Below are 25,686 nucleotides of genomic sequence, written 5' to 3'. Positions count from 1 at the left end.
CCTGCACTTTTACAACAGCATCTCCTTCTCAGGAACCTCTCTGAGCCCCCACCCCCCACCTACAAAACACATCTGTTTATCTGCTTAAGTCGGGCGGGGTTTCCCACATCTCGTAAAATCAACAGAACACTGTGATAGGGTGTTTCTCTGCATTAATGGAACAACAAATAAGGGATGTCATTACACTGTCATGCTCGCTGTTTACACTTAAATGGTGTGACAGAAAAATAAATTCCACACATAGACACAAAAAACACACCTATTTCTGACACACACACACACACACACACACACAAATACAGTACCGTACCTGTATATGTGGCTTGCATTTCATGTCTGTGACACATCACTAGATTTGCACATAAACACCTGCATGACTTTATAAGTCATATACTATCCATTTGTTCAGTCCCTTCAATGACTGAATATGTAAATGCATAAAATGTATGAATTTCAGGCTGCGAACTTTCCTCTTAATTCAATGTTGAGCAATTAAACTTGCAGCTGGTTTTACTGAAGTTAAAAAGGTTCTAGGAACACCTTAAATAAAAATGTCTCATGTGGCAATTCATTAGCTTCGATCACAGAAATTAAAATAAACTCATAGGGACCTTCCACTTCATACCACTGGTTATACAGAACGGACATATTTACTAGAAAAAATGGTTCTCTGTCAGACTTTATTGCAATCTTTGGAAAAAAATAAAAGATCAGCTCTATGCACAGCGGGTTAATTCTGTTGGCGACTGAAAACGACCACTTCCTTTTTGGTAGTAAAAGAAATCAAAATAATCTGTTTGCCATGCTAATTATGAAGTGACAGCTGTAGAAAAGACTGAAAATAAATAAAAGATCAGGTCTTGTCTGAGTAACACCTGAAACTTCATATCAGTAACGATGCTCTGAACGGTTAACGGAACATAACGGTTAGAATTTCTCGGTTTCATAAACTTACATTAAAATCCTTTATATGGAGTGCTTCACATTTTCACCTTTCAACTCGAGCGTCCCACTGCCCGCCCCCCCCGCCCCCCCCCCCCGATCCAATGGCAAAGACTATGGCAAAGCAAGCAAATGTAACCGAAGTCCCATTTTAATTCCAGACAGGAGTTGAAATATTAAAATGGCTTCAGTCATGTGTAGAGTCTGATGACATATGGGGTGCTTTTACTCCAACTGACCTTTACACGGGTGGGGGGGGGGCATACCTGGCACTGGTGAAATAGTTGAGCTTATGTATGGCAAGATGATCTACGCTGTCATGCTGGTGAATGCTGCATCAATTATTCATAAAAAATTAGTGCAGAATTCATCACTATTGCTACTATGGGGTGGGAGTTCCACTCGATTGTGAAAAACAAGCAGTCATTTCACAGAAATACAGATGCACAACTTTGTCTCTACCACTGATAAATAGATTAAATACCTAGAGACGAGAATTCTGAAGAACATGGAAATATTTTTGTGTTAGCAATGCAAATTCTGAACTTGCTTTTTGTTGCATTTTTTCATAAGTGGGCGCACACAAGCACACTATATACAAAATAGTGGTTTGCAGTGTGTGAGAGTGCACAGATGGAGAATGGTACATTTGCCTGCATCTACCAGCTGTAAGGGAGTGAGACGTTTATCATATGGGGTGCAATGTGTCTGCCACAGGATCTATGACACACCGAAGCTCCAAGAGACGGAGCAGGGTTAGGGGCATTTTTACGCGGGATTGAGCCTCATCTAATAGAAACTAGAAACAAACTAGGACCTTTTTCCATTTAGTGTTTTACATATATGGAATTTTTCCCTGTTAGACTATCCTTTAGAATACATTGCATCTCATCTGTGCTAATTGTAAAACGTTCACTCAGTTTACAAAGTCAGCCCACTACACAGCTCAGGGCACAGACAGTTCCATAAACAAACAGTACAATTTACCAATAACAGAACAGAATAACTAATGACAGAAACATGAGTACTATGGGTGTATTTCATACCCCTACTATGTTCCGAATGGACTTTGTAAGACCTGCTCCTGCCCAGACAGCAAACAAAACCAGAAAGATACTGGGACTTTACTTGGGGAGCAGAGACAGTAAGAAATACAGTGGAAGGCAGCAGACAGGAATGCAAACAAAGGGCAGCCATTTTGGTTCACTGCCAGAAATAATTCTAGGAAAAGAGGTTCAGCTTCATACAGTAAAATGTGGGCTGAATGATTATGTTCATCATCATACTTATATGTATAAGAACACACCCATCCCTGTGATACCCCCCCCCCCACCACACACACATCATAAAGCATTTTTAAATAGAAATACATGCCCTTTTGACTACTGAGGTGACAATACAAAATGTTCCCAGAGCATGTTCCTGTTTTATACAGAATACAGCAAGAACCACAACTTCCTCAAAATTTTTTATTCACCAGTGTGAGCTGAGTGCCACATCACGCAGCTGGAAGCAGGGAACGGTCGCCGTTAATTTGTATTATAAATGTAACGGGAGAAAAATTGAAGTTAAATGAAAACGTTTGGATTAGAAAACTGTTTAAGAGAAAAGGAGAGGTTATGGGGGGGCGGGAAACAAGCTACCCTTCATAGATCCAGACTCAGCAGTTGCCCCCCTCCAAACCAAGTAGAAAAGTACAACGTAAATATAATTTGCAACAAATTAAATGATTAGGTGCCAAGTCTGCCTGAAGGTTTTCGATGAGAAGCTGTAAGACTGTAAGTAACGTCCGATTCATCACCACAGAGAAAGAGAGACATAGGGTAGCGTAGGTATTTCAACAGTAATGAGATGCTTCTCACATTTCAGCAACAAGCCAGCAGCAAGAGCGTCGGACACTAAAGACTCACAAAAACGTGTACAAAGACGTGTACAAAAGATGCATAAATGAGTAAATCCCTCAGCAAATATGATATATAAAAAATGTCCATCGTCACTCATGTGAATAAATGTCCATGTAAAATTACCTGTTGACAAAGTGCAAATTTTAAACAACTTAAGTGCTGCTTCAACAATTAATTTAACATCAGTGTGACTGTAAACGCAAGAAATGAGCACAAACATCCTCATGCCACGACTCCCACTGAAGAGGAATTCATGATATATTTTCACACAATTAAATCAGACCCAAATAAAATGATCGGACTCATCCAGAAAAACTGGATCTGCAAGTCAGATCATGCATTTCTGCAAATGACAGACAGCAAAAAGTCACTTGAAATAAGCTGATACATGTTTTTCCTTTGTGTATTATTACCCCACTACATGTTTAAAAGCAAAAAACTGAATTTAAAGGAAGGTGATTTTCCACATAATGCACCGTAACCAGGGTTAGTGACTCAAGGAGGCAAATGAACAGTACCGACTGAGACATTATGAAATGTCTGTTTACATTCCTGCATAAGCACTGCTGCCCCCCCCCCCCCCCTAAGTATCGGTCGATTTCCAGAGTGCCCCCGGCTGCATCAGTCTGACACGAGCCCAGATCACCAAGCCCCCGCTGGACACCTTCCAAGCACTCGCTCCAGCTCACATGGACGGCCATTCAGCAGTCATCACCCCGCTGACTATCAACACTCCTGACTTTCTGGGTTCTGTATCCTGTGCGAATTACTCTGGGGCAGACGGTTCATTTGATAATCACAAATCCATTTGGGCCAGGTTCTAACTAATTACCAGCACAGCAATGAATAGCAACAAAGAATATGACTTTATAATCAGCACCAGTTATATCTACCAAGCCACATCCCACATTATATCTATGACCATGATTCAATTAAAACCCAATAGGACATCATAATAATAATAATAATAATAATAATAATAATAATAACTAAAATCTAAAAGGAACCTAAATAGGTCTTTGGGATTCCCGACAAATTTATCTGCAACCGTCAATGGAGACTGAGTAAGTGAAATGCAACTTGATTTGCCGAAATCTAATCAATCTCAAGACTGAGTGTGCAACAGACTGAGGAAAAAAAAACTGAATGCAAGAAAAGTTGAAAAACGTTAAATATTTGAAGTAATCAATGAAACAAGTATTTGAAATTGCCTCAATGTAAAGAATTTATTCAGTTTAACCCGTTACAAAAGGTTCAGGTATAAACAAACAGGAAAGCCATGTTTAAGTGAACAAAGAAATCATTTTCAAATCTTTATAATAAGGCACAATATCTCAATATCTACAAAAGAATAATCTTTTATATCCGACTGGCGACCACAGAGTTTCCTGGTGGAATTTAAGGGTGAAGCTGAGGAATGGCCTCTCGCCCGCAGCTGTCAGTGTGCTCAGAAGTACCTTATTTACAGTGATGATCCACCCCCCACAAGCACACACGCCTAGGCGCCTCGGCTGAACACTATTTCTGTTTGCACTCTCTTTGCTCATTTGTTTGCACCAACTGCTAATTTTGCACATTGAATATCTCCTGTTTGCACTTGTATCATTGCATCTCGTCATATTTCCAAACACAATCATTCACGTTGTACTTCCTGACTGCACCTTAAGATACAATCTACCTTATGTATATTTTACACAGAACCATAATTCACACATATTCATTATATATAATTTACTGTATTTAAATATATTCATTTTGCACCTGGTTAGATGCTCCTTTGGTCCTGCACCTGCACTCAGCACACTGACAATAAAGTTGAATCTAATTATGATAATTCAGATCTATATACAAACACTTATGTATCACTGAGCCTCCATGAAACAGGAATCTGGCTATAATGTGAATCCCATTATAACAAAATACTCCGCTATTCAGAAATATGCATCTCGTAATAAATATCAATAATAATGCATATCAATCAACACGTATCTCGTAATCGTCTATAATAACACAATGCATATATAGTTATACTGAGAAACTGCAGTGTTCATTTTTTTCATGGTGGCAGCAATATGGTTCAGCAAAATTCACAATAATCGATTAACTGACGAAAAGGCTTCTTTTATTCTAACGGGTGTCAGCTGACTCAGGTCTTCTGCATAAATCACTCACGTGGTATTTTTCCCAGAGAACTGATTTTGTTGAGGGGGGGGGAAAGTAGCTGGAAATAGCTTAACTGCTATAAGTTTACTGCAGTATCACGCAAGATGGCCCCAGCTGCCCAAAATCAGCTATGGGCTGCAACTGTCAGGCAGACAGTGACAGGTGAAGCAGGCCGAGCTGTCCCCCCCCCCCCCACCCGTGCTCCCCCGAGCCGCCCAGTGCTGCCCCCCCCCCCCCGCCCCAAGCAGCACTGGTCACACCGCTTTCTCCAGTCTCACTCTGCCAATCGATCTTTAATGCTACATGTAGAATACACAAACCAATAATACAGAGCACCATGAATTTTTAAAGGGATTCCTTGGCGCATCTGGCTGCCATATGCCATCTTTCCTCACATTTAAAAAACGAAAAGCAGGTCGAGGGCTTAAGCTTTTTTTTGGCCTTGAGGTATCATGGGAACTGAGCAGATCAGAGCTGATTGCAAACGATGGCTGGATTATCTTCTGTATTTAAACTGACTGGCTGCAGCACGATAAACAGGGATGCCTGGATCGAATCACCTTTGCTATGAAAACCTGCCGGCTCTGTAACGCAACAGGAGTAATTATCAGCTCTTTCACCCTTTTGTCCCCTGGGCAAAGCAGGAATGCCGTTTCTCTGAAGAGTGTGATGAAAAGATGTGTTGAAAAGAACAAATATTAGGAGTATGTGAGCATGTGACCGGATTATTTTATGAGCTCTGCCACTGTGAATCGGTTCTCAACGTCACAAAAGCCCAGTTTGTCAAGAAGGCGACCCGGAGAGCAGACAGGGCGGGGGGGCCAGAGGCGGCCTAGAGAGCAGACAGGGCGGGGGGGCCAGCGGCGGCCTAGAGAGCAGACAGGGCGGGGGGGCGAGAGGCGGCCTAGAGAGCGGACAGGGCGGGGGGGCGAGAGGCGGCCTAGAGAGCAGACAGGGCGGGGGGGCCAGCGGCGGCCTAGAGAGCGGACAGGGCGGGGGGGGCCAGCGGCGGCCTAGAGAGCGGACAGGGCGGGGGGGCCAGCGGCGGCCTAGAGAGCGGACAGGGCGGGGGGGCCAGCGGCGGCCTAGAGAGCGGACAGGGCGGGGGGGGCCAGAGGCGGCCTAGAGAGCGGACAGGGCGGGGGGGCCAGAGGCGGCCTAGAGAGCGGACAGGGTGGGGGGGCCAGAGGCGGCCTAGAGAGCGGACATGGCGGGGGGGCCAGAGGCGGCCTAGAGAGCGGACATGGCGGGGGGGCCAGAGGCGGCCTAGAGAGCGGACAGGGCGGGGGGGCGAGAGGCGGCCTAGAGAGCGGACATGGCGGGGGGGCCAGAGGCGGCCTAGAGAGCGGACATGGCGGGGGGGCCAGAGGCGGCCTAGAGAGCAGACAAGGCGGGGGGGCCAGAGGCGGCCTAGAGAGCGGACAGGGCGGGGGGGCCAGAGGCGGCCTAGAGAGCAGACAAGGCGGGGGGGCCAGAGGCGGCCTAGAGAGCAGACAAGGCGGGGGGGCCAGAGGCGGCCTAGAGAGCGGACAGAGTGGGGGGGCCAGAGGCGGCCTAGAGAGCAGACAAGGCGGGGGGGCCAGAGGCGGCCTAGAGAGCAGACAAGGCGGGGGGGCCAGAGGCGGCCTAGAGAGCAGACAAGGCGGGGGGGGCCAGAGGCGGCCTAGAGAGCAGACAAGGCGGGGGGGCCAGAGGCGGCCTAGAGAGCGGACAGGGCGGGGGGGCCAGAGGCGGCCTAGAGAGCGGACAGGGCGGGGGGGGCCAGAGGCGGCCTAGAGAGCAGACAAGGCGGGGGGGCCAGAGGCGGCCTAGAGAGCAGACAAGGCGGGGGGGCCAGAGGCGGCCTAGAGAGCAGACAAGGCGGGGGGGCCAGAGGCGGCCTAGAGAGCGGACAGGGCGGGGGGGCCAGAGGCGGCCTAGAGAGCGGACAGAGTGGGGGGGCCAGCGGCGGCCTAGAGAGCGGACAGGGCGGGGGGGCAGAGGCGGCCTAGAGAGCAGAGAGAGCGGGAGCCTTTCACGTTAAACTGCCTGATGTCACGTCAGGGAGCCTGTTGCTACACCGTGCACCGCCACAGCAATAAGATCTCGCCGCGTTCCATCTCTTATCATAAACAAGACGGCGGAGCACAATGCATGCAGCACTTATTATCATCATTATTATTATTATAAATCCCTCAAACAAAGGAAACGGAGGAGCCAGGGCAGAGCTTCATTTCCATGTAACATATAAAACAATCACGGGTATCAAGTGACAGTGACTGCCACAAACGTTTGAGGTTTGTTTATCTGTATTTTAATTGGCCCAGTCAAAAAACAGCCGTAAATCTCATTGTTTAATTCAGCACTAGGGCTATTCCTGCAATTGAGAGATATAATTAATCACAGTTTATTGGCAAGTTGCCTTGAATGTGATTAAAAAATTAACCACATTCAAACTACAGCGTACGGTGTGCATAAGATAAAAGCTGATGTCATGCAGTTTTTAATTTTTGTTTTTCTTCCCAAGAAACAGCAGAGAGAAAAGGCTTTTGGCCAAAAGGATGAAATGTAAAAAGGGTTATTTTTCCCTTAAACTTGCTCACCTGGTGTCTTTTTGCCACACTTTCAGTTTGGAATTCCCGTAAGTGACAGACTGATAGCAGCCTGCAGATTTCCTGCCAAAGCCCGTGCCCAGCATGGCCCGATAATCAGTTCCCTTCAGGCATTTTCCCGCTGCCCCCACCCACCTGCCCAAAATAAACTGCCATGGTTTAACCCTTCCCCCACTTTACTCTCTATATGGGGACACCAAACTACTGCTTGGTTTGAGTTTATCACATTAGACCAATTTAACAATCTTTACATTTAATCTAGTAATCAAAGACATCACTTGATCTGCCGACCACTGAAACATATACAGTATATATGCTGTCAGTTTGAAATCTGTTAACAGCATGTATTACAAAGTCAGCCTTAAATTAGCTGATAATTCTGTATTATCACAATACAGACGTAGTGCTGGTGATACTGATTAAATAACCGTGCAACTGCCACTTGCTGCAGTTCAAAGGCGAGGCGTAATGAACATTTACTGAAATCAAGATCAATGACAAACGGAATCCGTCACGTGATGCACATTCATAGGGAGAGAACAGCAGCACGCCGGCCCTTCCGGAACATTTAAGCTCGGGGTGCAGAGGGGCTGTGGCAGAAAGACTTAATTCATCAAGAATATGGGCCTTGAGACGGTGAAACGCATCTGATTAACCACAGCTGCAGTGTGAGGTCTGGTGACATTTCTGCATGGTTGCATGGTTTCCTGCCCTGTTCTTTAAATTTCTTTACTCTAAAAATTAACTGCCGCTTTCTCAAAGAGCTTCTCCGCCTGCCAGTGATAGTTTGCGAATCAATTGTGACTGACAACCCAGGGCGGCGAAGGGGACCCACCTGCCTGAATTGCTCCTCATAGGTCCACTCGCCGTGGTCCTGGGCAGCCAACTGGCTGTGAGAACTATGAGGCGCCAAGGAAGATATGCGTGCCTCTGGGTCCGAGGTGGGCCGGGCCTTGAGCAGCAGGCCGTGCGGGTTCAGCTGGCGCTGCGGCAGTAGGAGTACCCCTCTTCCAGCCGTCACCTTGTCCCTCCCTGCCATGACAGCCTCCTCACCCAGACCATCCTCATAGTCATCCTCCATGTCCTTCTCAAAGTCATCTTCATCCCACTTTTGCTTTCTGTTAATCCAAAAGAAAAATCCCAGAGACGAATTAACCTCAAAGTGAACAACTCCAGGACGTAGATCAGGTGACTCATCAAGCCCACCAAGTTACGGTGATCAGGCTGCACAGTGCACGGGGCAGAGGACACTCTGGAAGGGGTGCCCGTCCACTGCAGAGAGCCCACGCATTCACACACACCCAAGCCAATCTGGAGATCCTAATCCACCTAAGGGAGCCACAAGGCAAACATTCAAACCCCTAAGACACAAAGATCGAGGGCAGGATTCAAACTCCCAGCCATGGAGGTGGCAGACAGCAGCGTTACACTCTGTAGCACAGAGACGCTTGGCTCATCCTACAAGGGAAGGCCAGTACTATCGATACGGCACTGGAAGAGCATACAGCTGGAATCTGAACTGCATCAGTTACATTAATGAGCATATCAGCATCATACTTTAAGAATTTATGTGTATATAACTGTGTTGTGGCATAATGACAGTACAACAAAATGCCTGAAGTTCAATGTAATTGCAGAGCTCTACTGTACATCATCTACTCAAGATTTCATCTCTTTATATAGATGAGAGCAGATTAAAATCAGATGCATATATTTTTTTTTAATAAAGCCACAAATACGCAGCAAACTGCAACAAACGGAGACGTTAATCACAAACGTGGGAAGATCGGGGTGAACCTCGTCACAGGGCCTCTGTACTCACATGTGCTCCTCTTCATCAGAGCCCATCATGTCCTTGTAATGGCCCTCTCTCCCCTCCTCCTCCTCCTCTTCCTCCTCGTCTTCCTCGTCATCTCCTGCACTGCTGTGCCCCGAAACGGGGCTGTCCGGCGCCCTCTGCAAGCCGGCGGCCGCTGCCCTCATGGCCGCCAGCGCTACCGTCTCGGCCGGCTCCGACTCGGGGGCGGGGCTCCCTGCGCCAACTCCATCCAGCGAGCGGGCCTGAGGGGGGGGGCGCCGCGCCTGCAACTGGCCAGCCTGCTGCTGCTCCAGGAGCAGCTTGGCCCTCTGCTGCCTGTGCAGGTTCTCCATCACAGCCTGCAGCTTCATCTCCGGAGAATGCTGCCCAGCACAGCCCCGGCTGCCTCCGTCAGAGCTAAGGGGCACAGGTACACACAAAGGAGGGCTCCCGCCTGTGAGCTACAACGGGGAAAATAGGCTGAAATTCTCCAGGGGGAGAAAAATTTGATCCTCACAGTATTATTTCCACCTGAGAAATAAAAAGTCCCAACCTGGAATGTGAAGAACTGGGACACTAATTACTTGAGAGGGATAAGTGGCTAAAAAAAGTCCCAGTTTTGAACTTCGGGAATCTATCCCAGTCCTGAGTAGCTGCAGTCAAAGAACCCAGAGTGACGAAGAAAGATGGAGTTTTCAGGAAAGCCACAGGTTGTCAGGCGTTCAGCTCGGTCCGAAAGCAAAGCCCAGCAAGATGCCGTCTAGAGCGATGAGGTCACCATGCACCCAGTGAGCTTTGGACCCCTCAGGGCCTGCTGGAGACAAAGGCAGGGGGAGCAGGTCAGGAAATGAATCGGGCAAATGGGGTTTTAAAGAAATTATTCTTAAAAGACCACCATGTTCATATTTCAACAGAAAATTAATTTGCCACAGCAAGCCGGCCATTGTGCCCACTGGTGACCTCGCCACTGTCATGACATTAGTGTAGACAGCATTTTCTCTGGCTTGACACAGCACAGCCATCTCGCGGTGTGACAAAAGACTGTGGAATAACGAGGACTGGGAGGTTCCGCACAGATAATGCTTGGCTCACTTTGCTCACTCCAGAGTGCGGTTTGGTCTTGCCTTTCTGTGTAACTCATAAGACGTGTTGGGCTACGCTGATACTGCTGAACATGCCTGTGTCGTTGGTGTGTTCAAAGCCAGGGGTCATTTCTGAAGGAAGACCGGCATCAGGCCTAAAATACTCAGAGCTGCGCTTAAAATACCCCAAGTGGGCGGACCTAAGGACGCCAGTGGTTAAAGGTATGATAAATCGTTAGTATTTAAAATACAAATGAACGACTATTGTTTTAGTAACACAGTAGCAGGTTGAGATGATCTGAACTTCACTGAATATTGAGCAGATAATAAAAAGCACAGAGCTGGTTCATGGAGTGTGACTAACACTGGATGGGGAAAGATCTAGATGGCATAAGAAAATGAGGTAAACTCTGCAGAGTGTGAAGCTCTCTCTCCGTCTCTGCATGTAAAAAGCTGGATCCTCTTCCTTGCAGAATGTGGCAAATACCAGCGCTTAGGTTTTTTTCAAGGTTCAAGTAATCAAGACTTTGGCAGTTTAGGTTAAAACTAAAGATCCACGGCCAATTATAAGAACATACAAAAAAACAAAAAATCTAAATTACACTGATCGTGAAATTAGAGAAACAGCCGTATAAAAGAAACCTGCAAGCATTCCAAGCGTCTCTTCATTCAACAGATGAACAGAGTTTGGAATTGAAATTACTAGTTTTTCTCAAGGTTGAAAGGATGGATGGAAGGAGAAAACGAACAATGAGGAAACAGCGAGAGCAGCAACAAACGAGAAGGATGATGGGAGATGAGAGCTAATGGTTAATGCTTCATTGCCATCGGGGGGGGAGGGCAGCACAGCACACATTTCAAGGTCTTAACAAACAGGTCATGGCGATAAGGAAACCATGGAGGGTCTAATTCCACAGAGATAAGCAGAGACACGCGGCTCCCTGCGTACTCAGAGTGGGGCCCCAGCTTTCTTGTCCCGTCTTGCATAGTCTCTGGCTCCACAAGCCAAGTCAGGATGTACGCAACCATTTTGGAAAATCACACACATATTGTTGTGCGTTTAGATGCCCTGTCTAGGCAGCCTGATGGTCAAAGTAGATGGAGCTACTGTGAACTAAAGTGAAGAAATTACAACATAAAATAAATTAAAAAAACAAACATTTCAGAAGTTAATCTGGGTGACAATACAACAATGAACTCTTACATCTTTTTGGAGATGGGAACTTAAATGGCATAACATATACACTTCTCATTCCACTACTGGGATTGTAAATCACTTCCTTGTTATTGGATCATAATTCCCCTAGTCTCTGGTGCCGCTGCTGGTTCTGTAAACTCGGATCAGTGTTTTCCACCCTGGTTGCAGGTTCTTCTGTTTAATGAAGTAACAGTTCTGAATTTCCATACAACACATGCTATTTTTATAAGCTACTCATTTGGCTGTTGGTGGTTTCTGTTGGCTGTTTCTGCAATCCCTATCATAAAGCCAAGATAACAGGCTGCCAAGGGAGATCCTTAATCAGCAAGGAATGCATCACCCCAGTACGCAGGAACCTCGCAGCAACACCACTAGTCACTCATTGTTCTCCATCATAACACTAGCGGTAAGCAAACAGCGGTGGAGATCTGCAAATCCAGAAGCCGTGTTTTCATGTGCAGAAGCAAACGCTGCATGTTCCTCAAAATATCAGTAGAAGACAGCTTTCCATCGTAATGCATATGACCTACCCAAGGACTAATGAGCCTCTCAAACGCCTTGCATAAATATTTTACTAACCCCTTAATACTGAGTACAAATCAGTGTTTGACTACAACAACTCTTAGAAGGTAGAAGTAGTGGTACAAGTGAGGTAGTGAGCATTTCTCCTTAAGATCCCCTACAGATCTCTCGGAACAATTCTGGGTTCTGAAGGAAATGCTACCATGCAAAGAGACAGATGCACCATAATCCAAATCCACTCATGTCTGAACTTGAGGTGAGAACCGCTGACCTCTTCACAGCCATCAGTCAAATTCTCCAAACTGCTCGAAGATTTTTCTGCAAACCCCTTACACAGAACAATAATCTAGGTGACACCTCAGAAGAGTTCTAGACATCTTCTATGTTTTAAAACTGAGTTCTGACTATATTGTTCTATTGATTTATCAACACTTACTTCCATCTCCTGACTCTTGCTGTTATCCATTTTCTCAGATCGTCCCGCTCATGCAGGACTTCAACCCTCTGAGACCCAGAATCTGCTCTGGTTTGTAAAAGTCAATTAAAGACGGCATGTGTAGACAACAAGTTTCTAGAGAAAAAAAAATGCCCCCTTTTTGGGCTGCAAGCTTTGAAAATCGAGTGAAAAATAAAAAGAGTCCAAAGAGACAGCAAGATCTGACTTGGTGGAGGAATATTTTTACAGCCACAGCTAAAAACGACGAGTAACCATATGGAGACAGTATGCATACATATATTACACATGTATGAACACTAATATGTTTTACAAAACAGCGGGCGGGACTGACGGACACATTAGGGTTACTCGGCAAGTTTATCGTGGAATGTAGCTGGGTCTCTCAGTCAGGCCACGTCTCGCCAAGGGCAATAAAGAGAGACATATAAACAGAACAGGTCTCAAACGACACACGCACACGCAAGCATGCACACACACACACACACGCACGCACAGTGGTGCCTTTAAACTTGCAGCAGCCTGGTATGTTTGGCACGAGTATGATGTAACCTCCAGAAGCTGGCCAGGATTTCACCATGGCTGGGTCCCAAAAAGTGAAATCACCTCCTTTTCCTTCCTTTTTTTTTCTTGGCAGAGTCACTGCAGAGTCTGCATGCCAGAGGCACAGTTTGGCGCGCAGGTTTTGGCAGAGACACAGCTGACAGTCTGCCAAACCACTTGACTTTCCCATAACCTCAGGAAACACCAGACATCAAAAAGGCTCTTACTCACACACCATATTCTTTTTTCCTTTCTAAGATGACAATAGTGCAAACATACTCTGTTAATATATGTACAATTGCATATAGAAGTGTTTTTGGGCTTGTCAGCTAGGTCTACACTGCTGTCCGCACTACAATCTAACCACCAAATGCTGCACACTATGGAAATCAGTATCATTTGGGATAAAGATTATAAAACTCCTACTTGCAAAAAAGACAAATATTATTGTTACACATAAAGGAAACAAATTTGCAAAACCAATCTTCACCTAAGGAACAATATGAAATAGATGGTACGTTTTATTGCCAAAATCATACTGGGTAAAATTGCTTCATATCCCTATGTATAAATATGCCCCGTGTATATTGCACGTACTTTAAAATTTTAGACAGGAAAAACCAGCCTGATCCAACATAAAACTGATAATATCAATTTTTAAACTAAAGTAAACGCAGCCGGGGTCGTTTGGGAGAGAATGCGCCTCCATGACCACAAATGCAATGATCCGAATACCTCGGTAAAATATCATTACCGAGGGATTTCATATGAACAAAAGCGTCATTTTTGAAGCATAAAAAGCTGAATTTTGTTTACGTAACTATTTAGGCAAAACAGTTCATTGTTGCAGACAAAAAACTGATATTGGGTTGACGGAGTACAGAGGGTCCTTGTGAAATGCCACTGAATAGACGTGTTCTTCCCTCCTCCTTCGGGCCGTTTAAAATCAAAATTGCAACACTTTTCATGTAATGCAATGCAAAAAAAAGGGGAACAGTCACATTATGAAACTCCTCTATCAAGATGCAGACTCCACTATAATCGTGAATGCAGCCATTCAGCTAACATTAGACATATACCTTCCGTGGAATGCCTTCGGTTTTTGCAACAGACATTACCTTTAATTTCGACGTGTCTGTTGAAACATTCTGGAAGTTCAGACTAGTTTTCACTGTCTTTGGGTGTGTTCTCCCGCCCCCACCCCCAGAGAGAGCCATCGAAACACTAAATGTCGATCATCAGAAAACATTCCTAAGCAGCGCACTGCCGGCCACTTTCTGAAAACCGAGGCATCTGACGCCCTCCTCTAACAAGACGCGTTACTCATTATACAAGCTTCATTATGCAAAGACACTGGGTCTTAAAGAGGGGGAACCGCACCACGTACCTACGTTTCCACTCCACACAAGTCCGTTATAGACAAAAACTCATTTTCCTCAAAATATAGATCTGAAGAGCAGACTCACCATACTACGGACGTGTTGTTTTATGAATCCCCACCCCTGTCAATCAACTAAAATATTTCATAATTGACGAAACTTACAAAGCGCAAACAACTGCAGACTATAATAATACAGCATCTATTCCAGAACAAGGTGTTGCAGTGGCTGTTGCATGTTTTTCTGTCATCGCTCCTTCTCTGGCTGTGGTTCGAGATTACGCGGTTGGATAACAACACTCTTTAGGAGCTCAGATTAAATATACAAAATTTAAGGTTGTAGTCCCTGTACTTCATAGGACTTGCATGTGGATATTTTCTTTTATGAACAACAAAATGAAGAAATAAACCTACTATTATATTATATATTTATTTATTTGTTTATTTTTATTTTTTTCCAAATAAAAAGTTTTTTCTTTGGGTAATTCCATGCATTCCATCTTTAATAATAGGGCTGAACGCTTGAATTACCGTTTTGAAAAGCTGGGAACACCACGTCTTCAGTGACCCGCGTATGAAGAGATTCCTACAATGCTCTTCTTACTAAGGCAGACTCTCCAAGCCCTTAGGTAAATTCTAATACAAGATATTTCATGAACTTGATAAACAAGTTTGACTGGACTTGCTGTAATCTTTTGTGTTGGCCAACTGAAATTTGTAAAGGTGGTTGTGGGTTACGTTAATATAAAACGGACGAAATTCTAAAGTGAATGCAAATTTAGTAGCCATCGTAAAAGTACATGTTAAAAAAAAATAATCGTTTTTTTCCTTGAATAACATGTTTGTATAAAGACGATAAGACTTAATAATCCTTATAATTTAGTGTTATGTTAAAAACGTGCAAGTAGATTTAAGAATATATTTTAATCTTTAATTTTAATGTGTAATATACCTACATTGAATATAAAAATACATCTAATTGAACATTTTTAGACCTAAAATACACCTAGACACCCACACAGAAAATGTAAAACTGAAAAAATAGTTTTGAAGACTAAAATAAATATTACAATACCATTCTTATGATTACAACAGGAAACACAAACAGAAACATTGCATACGAGTAACGTTTCTTGTATTATCGTTGAATTTGTATTTTGTTCAATTCAGTTCTCTTATTGTCGTATGTACAAGTACGACACCATGTACAATGTACAATGTACAATGAAATGCTTACTTGCATGTGCCCCTGCAGAGAGTGAACATAGACAAGACGACCAAAAAAAACACAAAATAAGTGTGACCTCCGTCTTGTGCAATAAACACTGACAAGATTTTATTTTCCCCAATAATGTGAGGATGGGGGTTCAAATCCCACCTCTGCCAGGGGTGGAGACCACATGTTCTCCACAGCCCAAGGACATGCAGTCGGACTAAGCAAAGCTTCGAAACTGCCTGTGGCATGTGCATCTATCTGTACTGGGGGGGCATCCCATGCAGGCCGCCCCAAGTTTCTGCCATATGGTGCCTCAGATAAGCTACTGGTGATCCAGGCGAGATTTCTCCTACATTTTCTCACTTTTTAATTTTTCACCCCCACAAGCCACAGAAACACACTAAACACAAGAAATAAAGGTGAAGTTTCACCATATAAGGTGCTAGTGGTATAGGTGACACATTCTTTTCATTTATTAAGCAGTCATTTAAAGCTAAAAAAAAGCCTCCTTCTTTGCCTGAGACATCCACTACTCAAATGACTACACCTGCAACAGTCCAACCCTTTCGGTATTATGTATGACATTATGTCGAGTGACTTACACCTACCAGCACTCCTATACCATCCTCAGAATGACCAATTTCAGCCAAGCATACTTGTTTCTCATGTGTAGTATCTTAGTTGAATTCTTAAATCATTTGCTCAAGGAGAGATCCCAACATTTTCTGACATTCCACTATCATTGCCACGGAGTAAAAATTGGCTCGACTGTTATAACGTCACACTTGACGATCGAACGTGATCTTACATACATTTTCCCTTCGGAATGTACGTGGAGGTGTCAGTGGTTGTATGCTGGGCCTCCACACACTGGTCGCAGATGGAAAAATCAATAGGAGCAAAGACGGTGCTCATTGACAGGTGATGTCTCCTATTGAACATGTGCAGACTGCCACAGCAGAGCGCTGCACTGTTTTCTGAACATTCCCCTCCCCCCACCCCATTGAAAGGTTTCCTGATCGCTCAGAACATCTCATAAAAGGCACGTTTCCTTATCTGTAATATAAAATACCTCATGCGCATTTGTATAGTTTTTTTTCTATTATTGAATCATATCAACTAAGTACATTTTAGTTTATTGGAGTACAGAGGTGTCGCACGTAAACTAAAACTTGCTTTTAAGACATTTTTAACTAAATCATGGTGTAGGTTTATCCATTCTACAATGGTAGTTCATTAACAAAGTGACAAAAAAGTCCCAAAATGGACAAGACAATGAAATATTTGGTTTTCTCGAGTAAAAATTGGAAAAACCAACTAAAGAACAAGAAGCAGCAGCACGAACTAACCGTCGATGCTTCGTGTCACCGGATGTAATGGAAAAGCTAAATGCAAGTTACGTGGTTGACTTTCTAACAAGCTAATATGCTTTTAAATATAACGAATACTTCCCATAGTACGGTGTCATATAGGTATTCACCAGGTTAAAATTAGGCGGGATGCATTTTTGGCAAGTTATATTTTGATGACATTTATCCAGCCTATTCGTAGTACAGTCAATCGGACACATTTTAAATACCGTTTAAAATGTCTATATCTTGTTTCATACTTTCATACTACGATTAACTGTAAATGATGCATAAATGTGAAACTGGGACACAATTCCTGAGCAATCTGCGCCCTGTAACGTGTGTACCTTAAGTATACATCAGATCTAGCACTTCATTTAAATTGTAAAACGAAAATAAAACGAAATCTTACAAAACCTACAGAAGTTCACAATATGAAAGCAGACGAAATCCATTCGTGAATGATTTTGGTGATTATTTTAAGTTATACCAAAACAGACGAGTGAAAATAACAGAGATCAATTTTAAAGTGAAATGCAATAATAAACGTCGAAAGACAAACATCCAAACGATGTGTATTGAGAAATGAACTTAGAAAACACTTGAAAATATACAGAATGAAGCGCTGGTGGAAGCTAAACGTGAATCAGTGCTACAAAATTCCATTTCGGCCACTTTCAACGTGTACATTTACGAATTTTAACTGGAAAATGTCAACATTTTTAACATTTTAAAAAAGGACAAAACAAGCACAGAAAGGCAAGGACCGAAAAGAGCATTAACTCTGTCTCGTATTTTAAACATGCCGAATGTAAGAGGCAAAAGAGAGAGAGAGAAGGGGGAAAAACTCACCACATCAGCTTCCGTTTTGTTTTTGTACTCTTGGGAACCGGAAGAAACATTCCTGATTTGTGCGTCAATGTAATATGATTATTAAATGAATATTTAACGTAAATCAACGAAGTATAGTTCTGTCCCGATCGTATTATTTATATTCGATTGCAATCATCAAATTCGATTTCAAAGTATGGCTCTATTTAGACGTAACATTGTATCCTTGCCTAATCTAAGGCGTGCTCACGATCCTCGAGTCAAACCATTGGTTGACAAACAGCGATCAGATGCAAATTCCTAACCTCTGAATCAGAGGGGCCAACCTACCCCAATAAAAGGGATTATCAGCAAACAACACAGTCTTTCAATACAGGCAAGCGGTCAATATATTATTTAAAGGTGTCGGCGGCTTTCATTAAACGATGTTTTGTTAAAAAAAATCTTAAAGTCTACTCTGATAATATAAACATAATGGTTGCTGTAGCTGCGTCGGAGTCGACCCTAGCCATAGTTCACAATTTCACATGCACGCTACTTGACAGATCCTCCCTTGTTTGTAAAGCGTACGTATCCGGTACGTAGCCCATGTTGAGCATTTGGCGACGTTCCCTGAGATATGAGCCCTTTTAACCTGACAGTGGGTGAGTGTCGCCAGCGTTATGTGCAGCAGTGTAAAGTACACAGAGTAACTGATGAATGAATGATTGAAGAGCTTACGTGCGCACGCCGCTGCGTTTTGCCTATCAAATTTCTCTGGTTATTTCGAGAGTGTCTAATTTACAAAGTTGTCGAAATGAATAGTCAGTGTGTAAATTTTAAATTTAAAAACTGCTAAATCAATTATTTCTGTCCACACGCATTACCACACAATGTGCTATGGGCATTCATTATTCAGGCCTACCAGTCTTTCATGCGTGTTTATTCTTTATATCCAAGATATAAATTTTTTTTACATACAATTTGATTACTATGGAATATACCGATCACGCCATATAAACCTATATTCAAAAAATCTGTCACGGGAACATGGACATATATGCTTATGAAAAACCGAACTATAGGTTTATATCCATAACCTGGCAATGGTAAATTAACGAACGTTAAGTAGAAAAATGAAGTAGAATGTTTTAAAAGAAACTTGATAAAACATTCATGAAGTGGGTAGAAATATAACTACTAACTACTACTAATATATCACATTAGAGTTCTGTTAAATGTAAAAATATATTTAGAGCAATTAATAATTTAAGTACTCAACGGCTTAAAGAATTTGCCCTATACACACCTATACTGTAATAAACACCTAAAGCAAAGCCCACTACTGCCATAATCTGCCTTTTATAGGCTACCGTTATTCCTAAATAATATATTGATCATCGCCGTTAATTCACATGATATTATAGTAAAACTATTTAACTTGTCTAGATATAAACTGAATCAGACAGCGTGCAGTCTTTGTGTTTATTTTTTTGCCACGTCAGTTATTTACTATAGTAACTAGGCCACCTATAGCATATGTGCATTACACAATACGTCAGTGACGAAGACGTTTTATATACAATAAACTGTCGATGACCAATAGTATTTAAAAACATTTTAAGTATTTGAGAAATAATTACGGGTTAAGAAGAAATATCACTTCAGTATATCATATAGTACCACCTGGGCTGAAAAATATATATTCATATTCTAAGTAAAACGGTAAAAACAGAAATATATACAATAAATGTTCCGATTGAAACTCTGAAGATTGATTCAAAGTAAAACAAACGCTTCTTAATAGTACAGCGCCATCTAGCTGGAACATCGGGTATTAGGTCCCGGATTCTGAATTACCCTTGGTTATCGTATTAGCCGCTTATTTATCAGGTATTGCATTTTCAAATTGTTCATCCGATGTCCACATTAACCTGGACTGATATTTATACACATTCTTCTTTATATTGTGCGTTTGTTTAGTTAGTGGGACCTGTGTACCAAATGTTTTTCATGACTTCCACAGACAAAAGTTCCAGAGAAAATTATTTGACTTAAATGAAAAGAATGACACAGGGAGTCCACGGTGGATGTGCGTGTCTAGAAAGGTTCCGGTTATTTTGGTTTGAAATGTCTGCACATGTGACATTGCTGTACCTGAGTGGGCACACTTAGAAGACATCACTAATCCGGAATTGTGGGAAATGTTGTGATTGTTGCAACTGACCTGAGCTTTAACTGGGGGGAAGGTGTCATATTCGTATTCAGGTTAATTTATATTGCACTTACCTACCCGTATTCCAAAGGTAACTGCCATGGCAACAGTGCAGTGGGCACAGGGGCTTTGCGGTGATGAGGGGTCTGACAGTGCAGTGGGCACAGGGGCTTTGCGGTGATGAGGGGTCTGACAGTGCAGTGGGCACAGGGGCTTTGCGGTGATGAGGGGTCTGACAGTGCAGTGGGCACAGGGGCTATGCGGTGAGTGAGCACTCATTATGGTTAGCTATGCACAGGTTACCATGGAAAGCTGATTTAACGATTTGTCGTCAGCAAGTACCAGCCAGCCATCTCATCCGTCCATCCTCTAACCGCTTCTGGGTGCTCTTCTCAAACGTATAGTTGGAATCTTGCGACTGAATACAAGTTGCTAAAGGGCCCTTTAGGGAGAGGCACCCTGACCTGGGTTGTGGCGGGGACTCTCTGTACTCTGGAATCTCTATACTCTGGTAAAAAGTGTCCCTATCATTCTCTATGTTTGTATCTTACTTTGCAGTTACACCCTTAGATGTTCATTTTAGCGTCCAGAGCACAGGAGAGGCTCGACGAATGTGAACATTCAGCGTACAAGCATATGCATATATCAACAGTAGAATTTTTAAAATTATTTGTGTAGAATTGTAGCACTATACTGTCTCCAGGTTTAAGATTAGTACGAAAAAACATGAAAAGATTCATATTATCTGCTATTGTCAGGTATTTGAGACAAGTTTAATTTGATGTTTTCCTAGTGGAGTTTATGTTCAGTGGTAGCGTGTTGCAGGACCGTGCTGGTGTGGGCACGTACACCTGCTTGGCTACCCTCATTTCAAGAAACCGTCTTACTGCTGAAATAAGTCATTCTTAAAATAGAAGTCACTCATGGGTCGTTTCAGGCTCCATATCAGCTTATGGTGATATTCTGACAGTGTTTCTCATATTTAATGTCTTTTTCAAATATGACTGACTATCTCAATGAGTTCTCTGGTGAGAGAGAGGAGCCAAGTTAAGAAATGGTTTGAATGAATGAATCATTTCTCGAGTGTGCCGTTACACATCTGCTCTCCGATTTCTCCCAATACTCCCACCATCCCCCTCAGGTGCCTTGAATACTTACAGCAGCTGCAATAATCACACAGCACAGTGTTCCTGCTCATAAAGAAACATTAAAATGTTGACATAAGCCAATCACGATGAAATTAACCTTTTTAATCCAGGGAATGTCACTGCACATTGTATCCTTTCTACCATCAATAAAACCTGATTGCGTTGCTTCGACAGAAATCCTTTGTAATCTTGCCTGAAAGGGATCGTCGCACTTACAAACACAAACCATGACAAGGGTTTAGTGGGGGCCACTGGTGTTATTTGCATTTGTCAATAGCTTATTTAGCGTTATAACCACTGACAAATTTTCTGACTTCTGAAATATTTTATTTAATGATAAAATTACTCAGGACAGATACATTGGTCTACAAAAGGAAGAAAAAAAAAAACATCGAACATCTGACAATACATGAACTACAATGTTCTCATTTATCACTGACGTGAAATCATTTTAGGATCACTTCAGTTACGTAAATGAACACTCCGCAATAAATTAAAATCCAAAGCTTATTTCATACACAAGAGATCCTTTATATGATGAACCAATGGTGCCAATACTATGTGGATTGATGATGCAAAAATGTTTGGCAAACAAGTGCAAATTAGAATATAGTTTCATGTTTAAAGCTCATACCTGGCTGAAGAATCGCCTGCCAGTACCACTATTAAAAGACACAAGTATGGCTGAAAAAGGGAACTTCACCCAAAAACCAACTTAAAACTAAAAGCTCAGGAAACCATGAAGTACATTTTGTATTTTTAAACCCAACAGTATGAAGGTGAAGGTGACATACCTTAAACTTTGGTTATTTAGACCACAGGGCGCTGACAGGTCACAGATCTTTCTGTATACTAAACAATCAATGCTTTCAAATCAGTTCCATTAAAGACCACGTTTAATAACATCCAATCAGAAGTCATGGGATACGCCTCCAAGGAAGACAAATGGGGCAACTGTCAACAATTTTTGTTCGCAGAGAATAAGCGCAGTAGAATGAGGCAAGTGCAGTGCCTTGGGAATCACAGCATTGCTGAGACTTATAGGAGCACGGGCAGGAGAGCAATCTTACCAAAGATCTAAAGGTATTGGAGACCACAATGATTTGAGGTTTACAGTCAGCTCATACCACACGCCTCTGAACTACAGTGAAGCAGTCGTTAAGGCCACAAGGTGATCTAAACATTTTATGTATGATAACTGCGTGTCCAACTGCTTCTGGAAGGACAGTGTGTGTGTGTATGTGTGATATTTATAAACCACAAACGTGCAGCTATTTCATTACAGGTAGAATGTAAGCAATACATTCACATGTATGTAAAACTGCCAATGCAGTACCTGGATCCCAATTTCATTAACAACTCTCTGGGACAAGTGCTTAGTTCCTGTATTGGATACCAAAGACTGCATTAGAAACCCAATCATGTAACACACTGAGCTGTCAGTGTCAGCTGTGATTAAAACAAAACAAAACAAGCTGACCACACAGAAAAATAACCAAGCACCAGATAGGCTGTCTGGGTAAACAACTGTACAAGTTTTACATTCACTTCTATTAAACCTATAACTGGCAGATAGACGCACAGTCTGTTCACGGATGCTTTCACTGCAACACAAATTATTTTCCAGACATCAGAGTAAGATGCGAGTGTAAAAACAGCACCATGTTAACATCACAAGATTTTTAGAATGTCTGCCTGAGAAGTTACAGCTGTTTGTCAATTTCACCACAATTCTAGTCAAAAAGGGATGATTTTAGGTTATGTGATACTTTACCTTCAAAATTACCAATATGCAGCATAAAAACAATGACAATTCAAGACTAAACTGCTTTACAAACCACAATCATACTTGGTATTACCATCTACAGTTAAATTAGATTTAACCTTATTAAAAGAAGCACTTTAAATCAGATTTTGGAAATCACTGGCATTATGTTTTCCAAACTTATCTGCATATTCCTTGCAGACAGGAACAGTAATTGTGTAAAGATACACTGACCAGATGACAAAGGAAAACTCAGAACACCTCCCACCCACTGAATAACAAGACCCAAGAACCTGGAGGTTTTCTGACTTGTAATTATGTAAATTACCCTTCACAAAAAAACATACATTAAGTCTGCTTTGGACAATCACATTTGTGCAAGTTATGTATGACTCTCACCTGGTGGCAAATTCAATTGAAACATGTTAAATTAATGTCCCACAGAATGAATAATTGAACGGACTGTGTAAAAGGTGACTAGCCTCGTTTCCCCCATCCATGGCTGAGAGCTCATCCTGGTCAGACCAAGAAGCCGAGATCCCAGGGAAGAAGTACGAGTACCATCTCTTTGCTCCAAACACAAGTGACAAGCGATTACTGCTTTAACAATCTGTGAAGTTGGTGGTGACTGTCAGGCCGCGCTCCGCTCTCAGCTCATCTGCTCCAGGTAGGCAGACAGCAAAAGTTTCGGGGGTGAAAACTCCTGCTGTTTGTTCACAACCTTCGTTTGACGATCACCGTTGTGGTTGATACCTAAATTATGCGAGAAATACAGGGGGAAACAGGGGACTTTACATACAATTACAGAGTGTTAGAAAGCTTTTCCAGCTCACAAAAATCAGGCATTAGAGCACTACACACTTCTGTGATGGTGTGACCACTGATAGCTATGATGTTAGCAAGACCAAGGCTTTCTGCAATCGGGTCGGAGTCAATTTGATACACGTCAGTGTGTGTGTGTGTGCCTCTCCTGCGGCATTGGAAAGATCTAGCCTGATCTAAAGGTCACCCTAGAAAACCTATGGTTGATCTATTACTTAAAACAATGACGTGATACCAAATTAAGCCACGTGCCTTGCCTGAAAATCAGTCAACTCTTTCAGCAGGAAAAATTCTGAGATGCCATACGGCACAGTCAGGTTACAGAACTTACTTGCGGACACGAGGTCCATGTACTGGCAGACAGCGTGAAGCAGCAGTCTCTCATAGCTAGTCAAAAAAAAAAGTACAACCAAAATAGTACTGTTATAAACAAAAGGAAATGATTTCCATTTACAAGCTATCGCTGACATTCTGACAGACAGGCTGTACGTCAGAATAGGATAATCGCACAGATGTTTAGGTGTGAAAATGAGGTGGTCACTCAGCCAAATCAGGACAGTACTCTCCCACAGCAACCTTCATATGGCACCAGGGAGTGTAATGCTGCCGGGGCGACAGCCGCCCAAAATTAATTTGTAGAATACATTTACTTATGTTAGAGTTGTTGCAAGTCACATGGTTGTAAGTCAGGGACAGTCTGCATCTCTGTTATCCAACATTACAGTACTTATCTTTATGTACAAAACTGACACATTGACAACGGCATTTAAACACACCTGCTGGCCAGTTTTGTGGTGTAAACAGAGCGAGGATGAGCCACAAAAAAACGCAGCAGATCTTCTTCCAGCACCTCCAGCATCCCCTTTGCAGACCGAGGAAACGTTATCATTTAGAAGGAAGCACCATTTCTGCAGAGCGACCACAGTGCCGGAAACACTGCGCCTGCTCAGCACAGAGCAGCACTGACCATGGGGACGTGTCGCCTCCTGAGCACAGTGCGAAGCCTCCGGTCGATCCGCTGGAAGCAGTCCTGAGCAGTGTAGGCTGGATCCACTACGATTTAGCCAATAACCCGGGATTACTTCATGGAAGACACGGTCACTCATTCTCTGTGATGCATGCCTGCCTGCCGACTCACAGTAAACCATCGGAAACTGGCTTCATGTGCCTGACAAGTCTGCTAATGAGGACAGCAGGTCCTACTTTTGCAAACCATGAACATGAAAGTGAGTGAGAGCAGGACTTACATTCTCTCTCATCCTTAGGCAGCCTTTCGGAGCAGCTCTTTCCAGCCTTCTCCTCCAGCAGAGCCAGCAGCTTGTCCTGTTCATCTCCGGAACGATTCATAAAATCATTCCATGACTGAGATGAGGGGGAAATAACATCAGGTTAGGGCTGGGTGATATAAACAATATGTCGAATTATCATGATACAAAAACACAGTAAGAAAATTAGCAACTTCAATAGACTGTCAACAAGGATCACGGCTTGATACTTCAGCCTATCACAGAAAGAAACAATTTCAACCAATCATATGGCAGTCTTAAGGACGGATGACCAACTCCCCAAAAACTGCACAGGGAAGTTGACTGCTAATGTTTTGGTAACAGCATGGAAGAGATAAGGCTCAGTCAGAAGAAGCTTCAAGAGTTGGTGAAGAAGGTGATGACTCAGCAGCCACAATAATTAGATAAAGTACCGTGCAGTGCAGTGTTAGTGCTGCTGTCCATTTCGTAGTTTAAAGTCTGACACACAACAGGCTGTCATGGTGTACGGTAAAAAGAAA

At 42.9% G+C, this 25,686-nt stretch overlaps 2 protein-coding genes across 7 annotated transcripts in view; both read right to left on the bottom strand.

Annotated features, from left to right (window-relative positions):
* arid3a (AT rich interactive domain 3A (BRIGHT-like)) overlaps positions 1-18,316 on the bottom strand; it is a 30,267-nt gene extending 11,951 nt beyond the window's left edge. Inside the window, exons 1-4 of one of the 5 annotated variants that reach the window (XM_048976141.1) lie at positions 17,993-18,306; positions 9,952-10,212; positions 9,423-9,859; positions 8,436-8,718 (exon numbers count right to left, since the gene is read on the bottom strand). In XM_048976141.1, the coding sequence (XP_048832098.1) occupies positions 8,436-8,718; positions 9,423-9,769 (630 nt within the window). In that variant the 5' untranslated portion in view covers positions 9,770-9,859; positions 9,952-10,212; positions 17,993-18,306. Of the gene's footprint in view, positions 1-8,435; positions 8,719-9,422; positions 10,213-14,315; positions 14,591-17,992 lie in introns of those variants that run through there. The other 4 variants (XM_048976144.1, XM_048976145.1, XM_048976142.1 and 1 more) reach the window with 4 other exon arrangements.
* A 3,302-nt stretch (positions 18,317-21,618) lies between these two features.
* r3hdm4 (R3H domain containing 4) overlaps positions 21,619-25,686 on the bottom strand; it is a 6,396-nt gene continuing 2,328 nt past the window's right edge. The window contains exons 4-8 of one of the 2 annotated variants that reach the window (XM_048976922.1): positions 25,148-25,262; positions 24,868-24,953; positions 24,677-24,762; positions 24,232-24,287; positions 21,619-23,867 (exon numbers count right to left, since the gene is read on the bottom strand). In XM_048976922.1, coding sequence (XP_048832879.1) covers positions 23,728-23,867; positions 24,232-24,287; positions 24,677-24,762; positions 24,868-24,953; positions 25,148-25,262 — 483 coding nt within the window. In that variant the 3' untranslated portion in view covers positions 21,619-23,727. The remainder of the gene's footprint in view (positions 23,868-24,231; positions 24,288-24,676; positions 24,763-24,867; positions 24,954-25,147; positions 25,263-25,686) is intronic. The other variant, XM_048976923.1, reaches the window with a different exon arrangement.

This window comes from Brienomyrus brachyistius, chromosome 15, assembly GCF_023856365.1.
Source record: "Brienomyrus brachyistius isolate T26 chromosome 15, BBRACH_0.4, whole genome shotgun sequence".
NCBI lineage: Eukaryota > Metazoa > Chordata > Actinopteri > Osteoglossiformes > Mormyridae > Brienomyrus > Brienomyrus brachyistius.
This window is presented reverse-complemented; position numbering and strand designations above follow the sequence as displayed.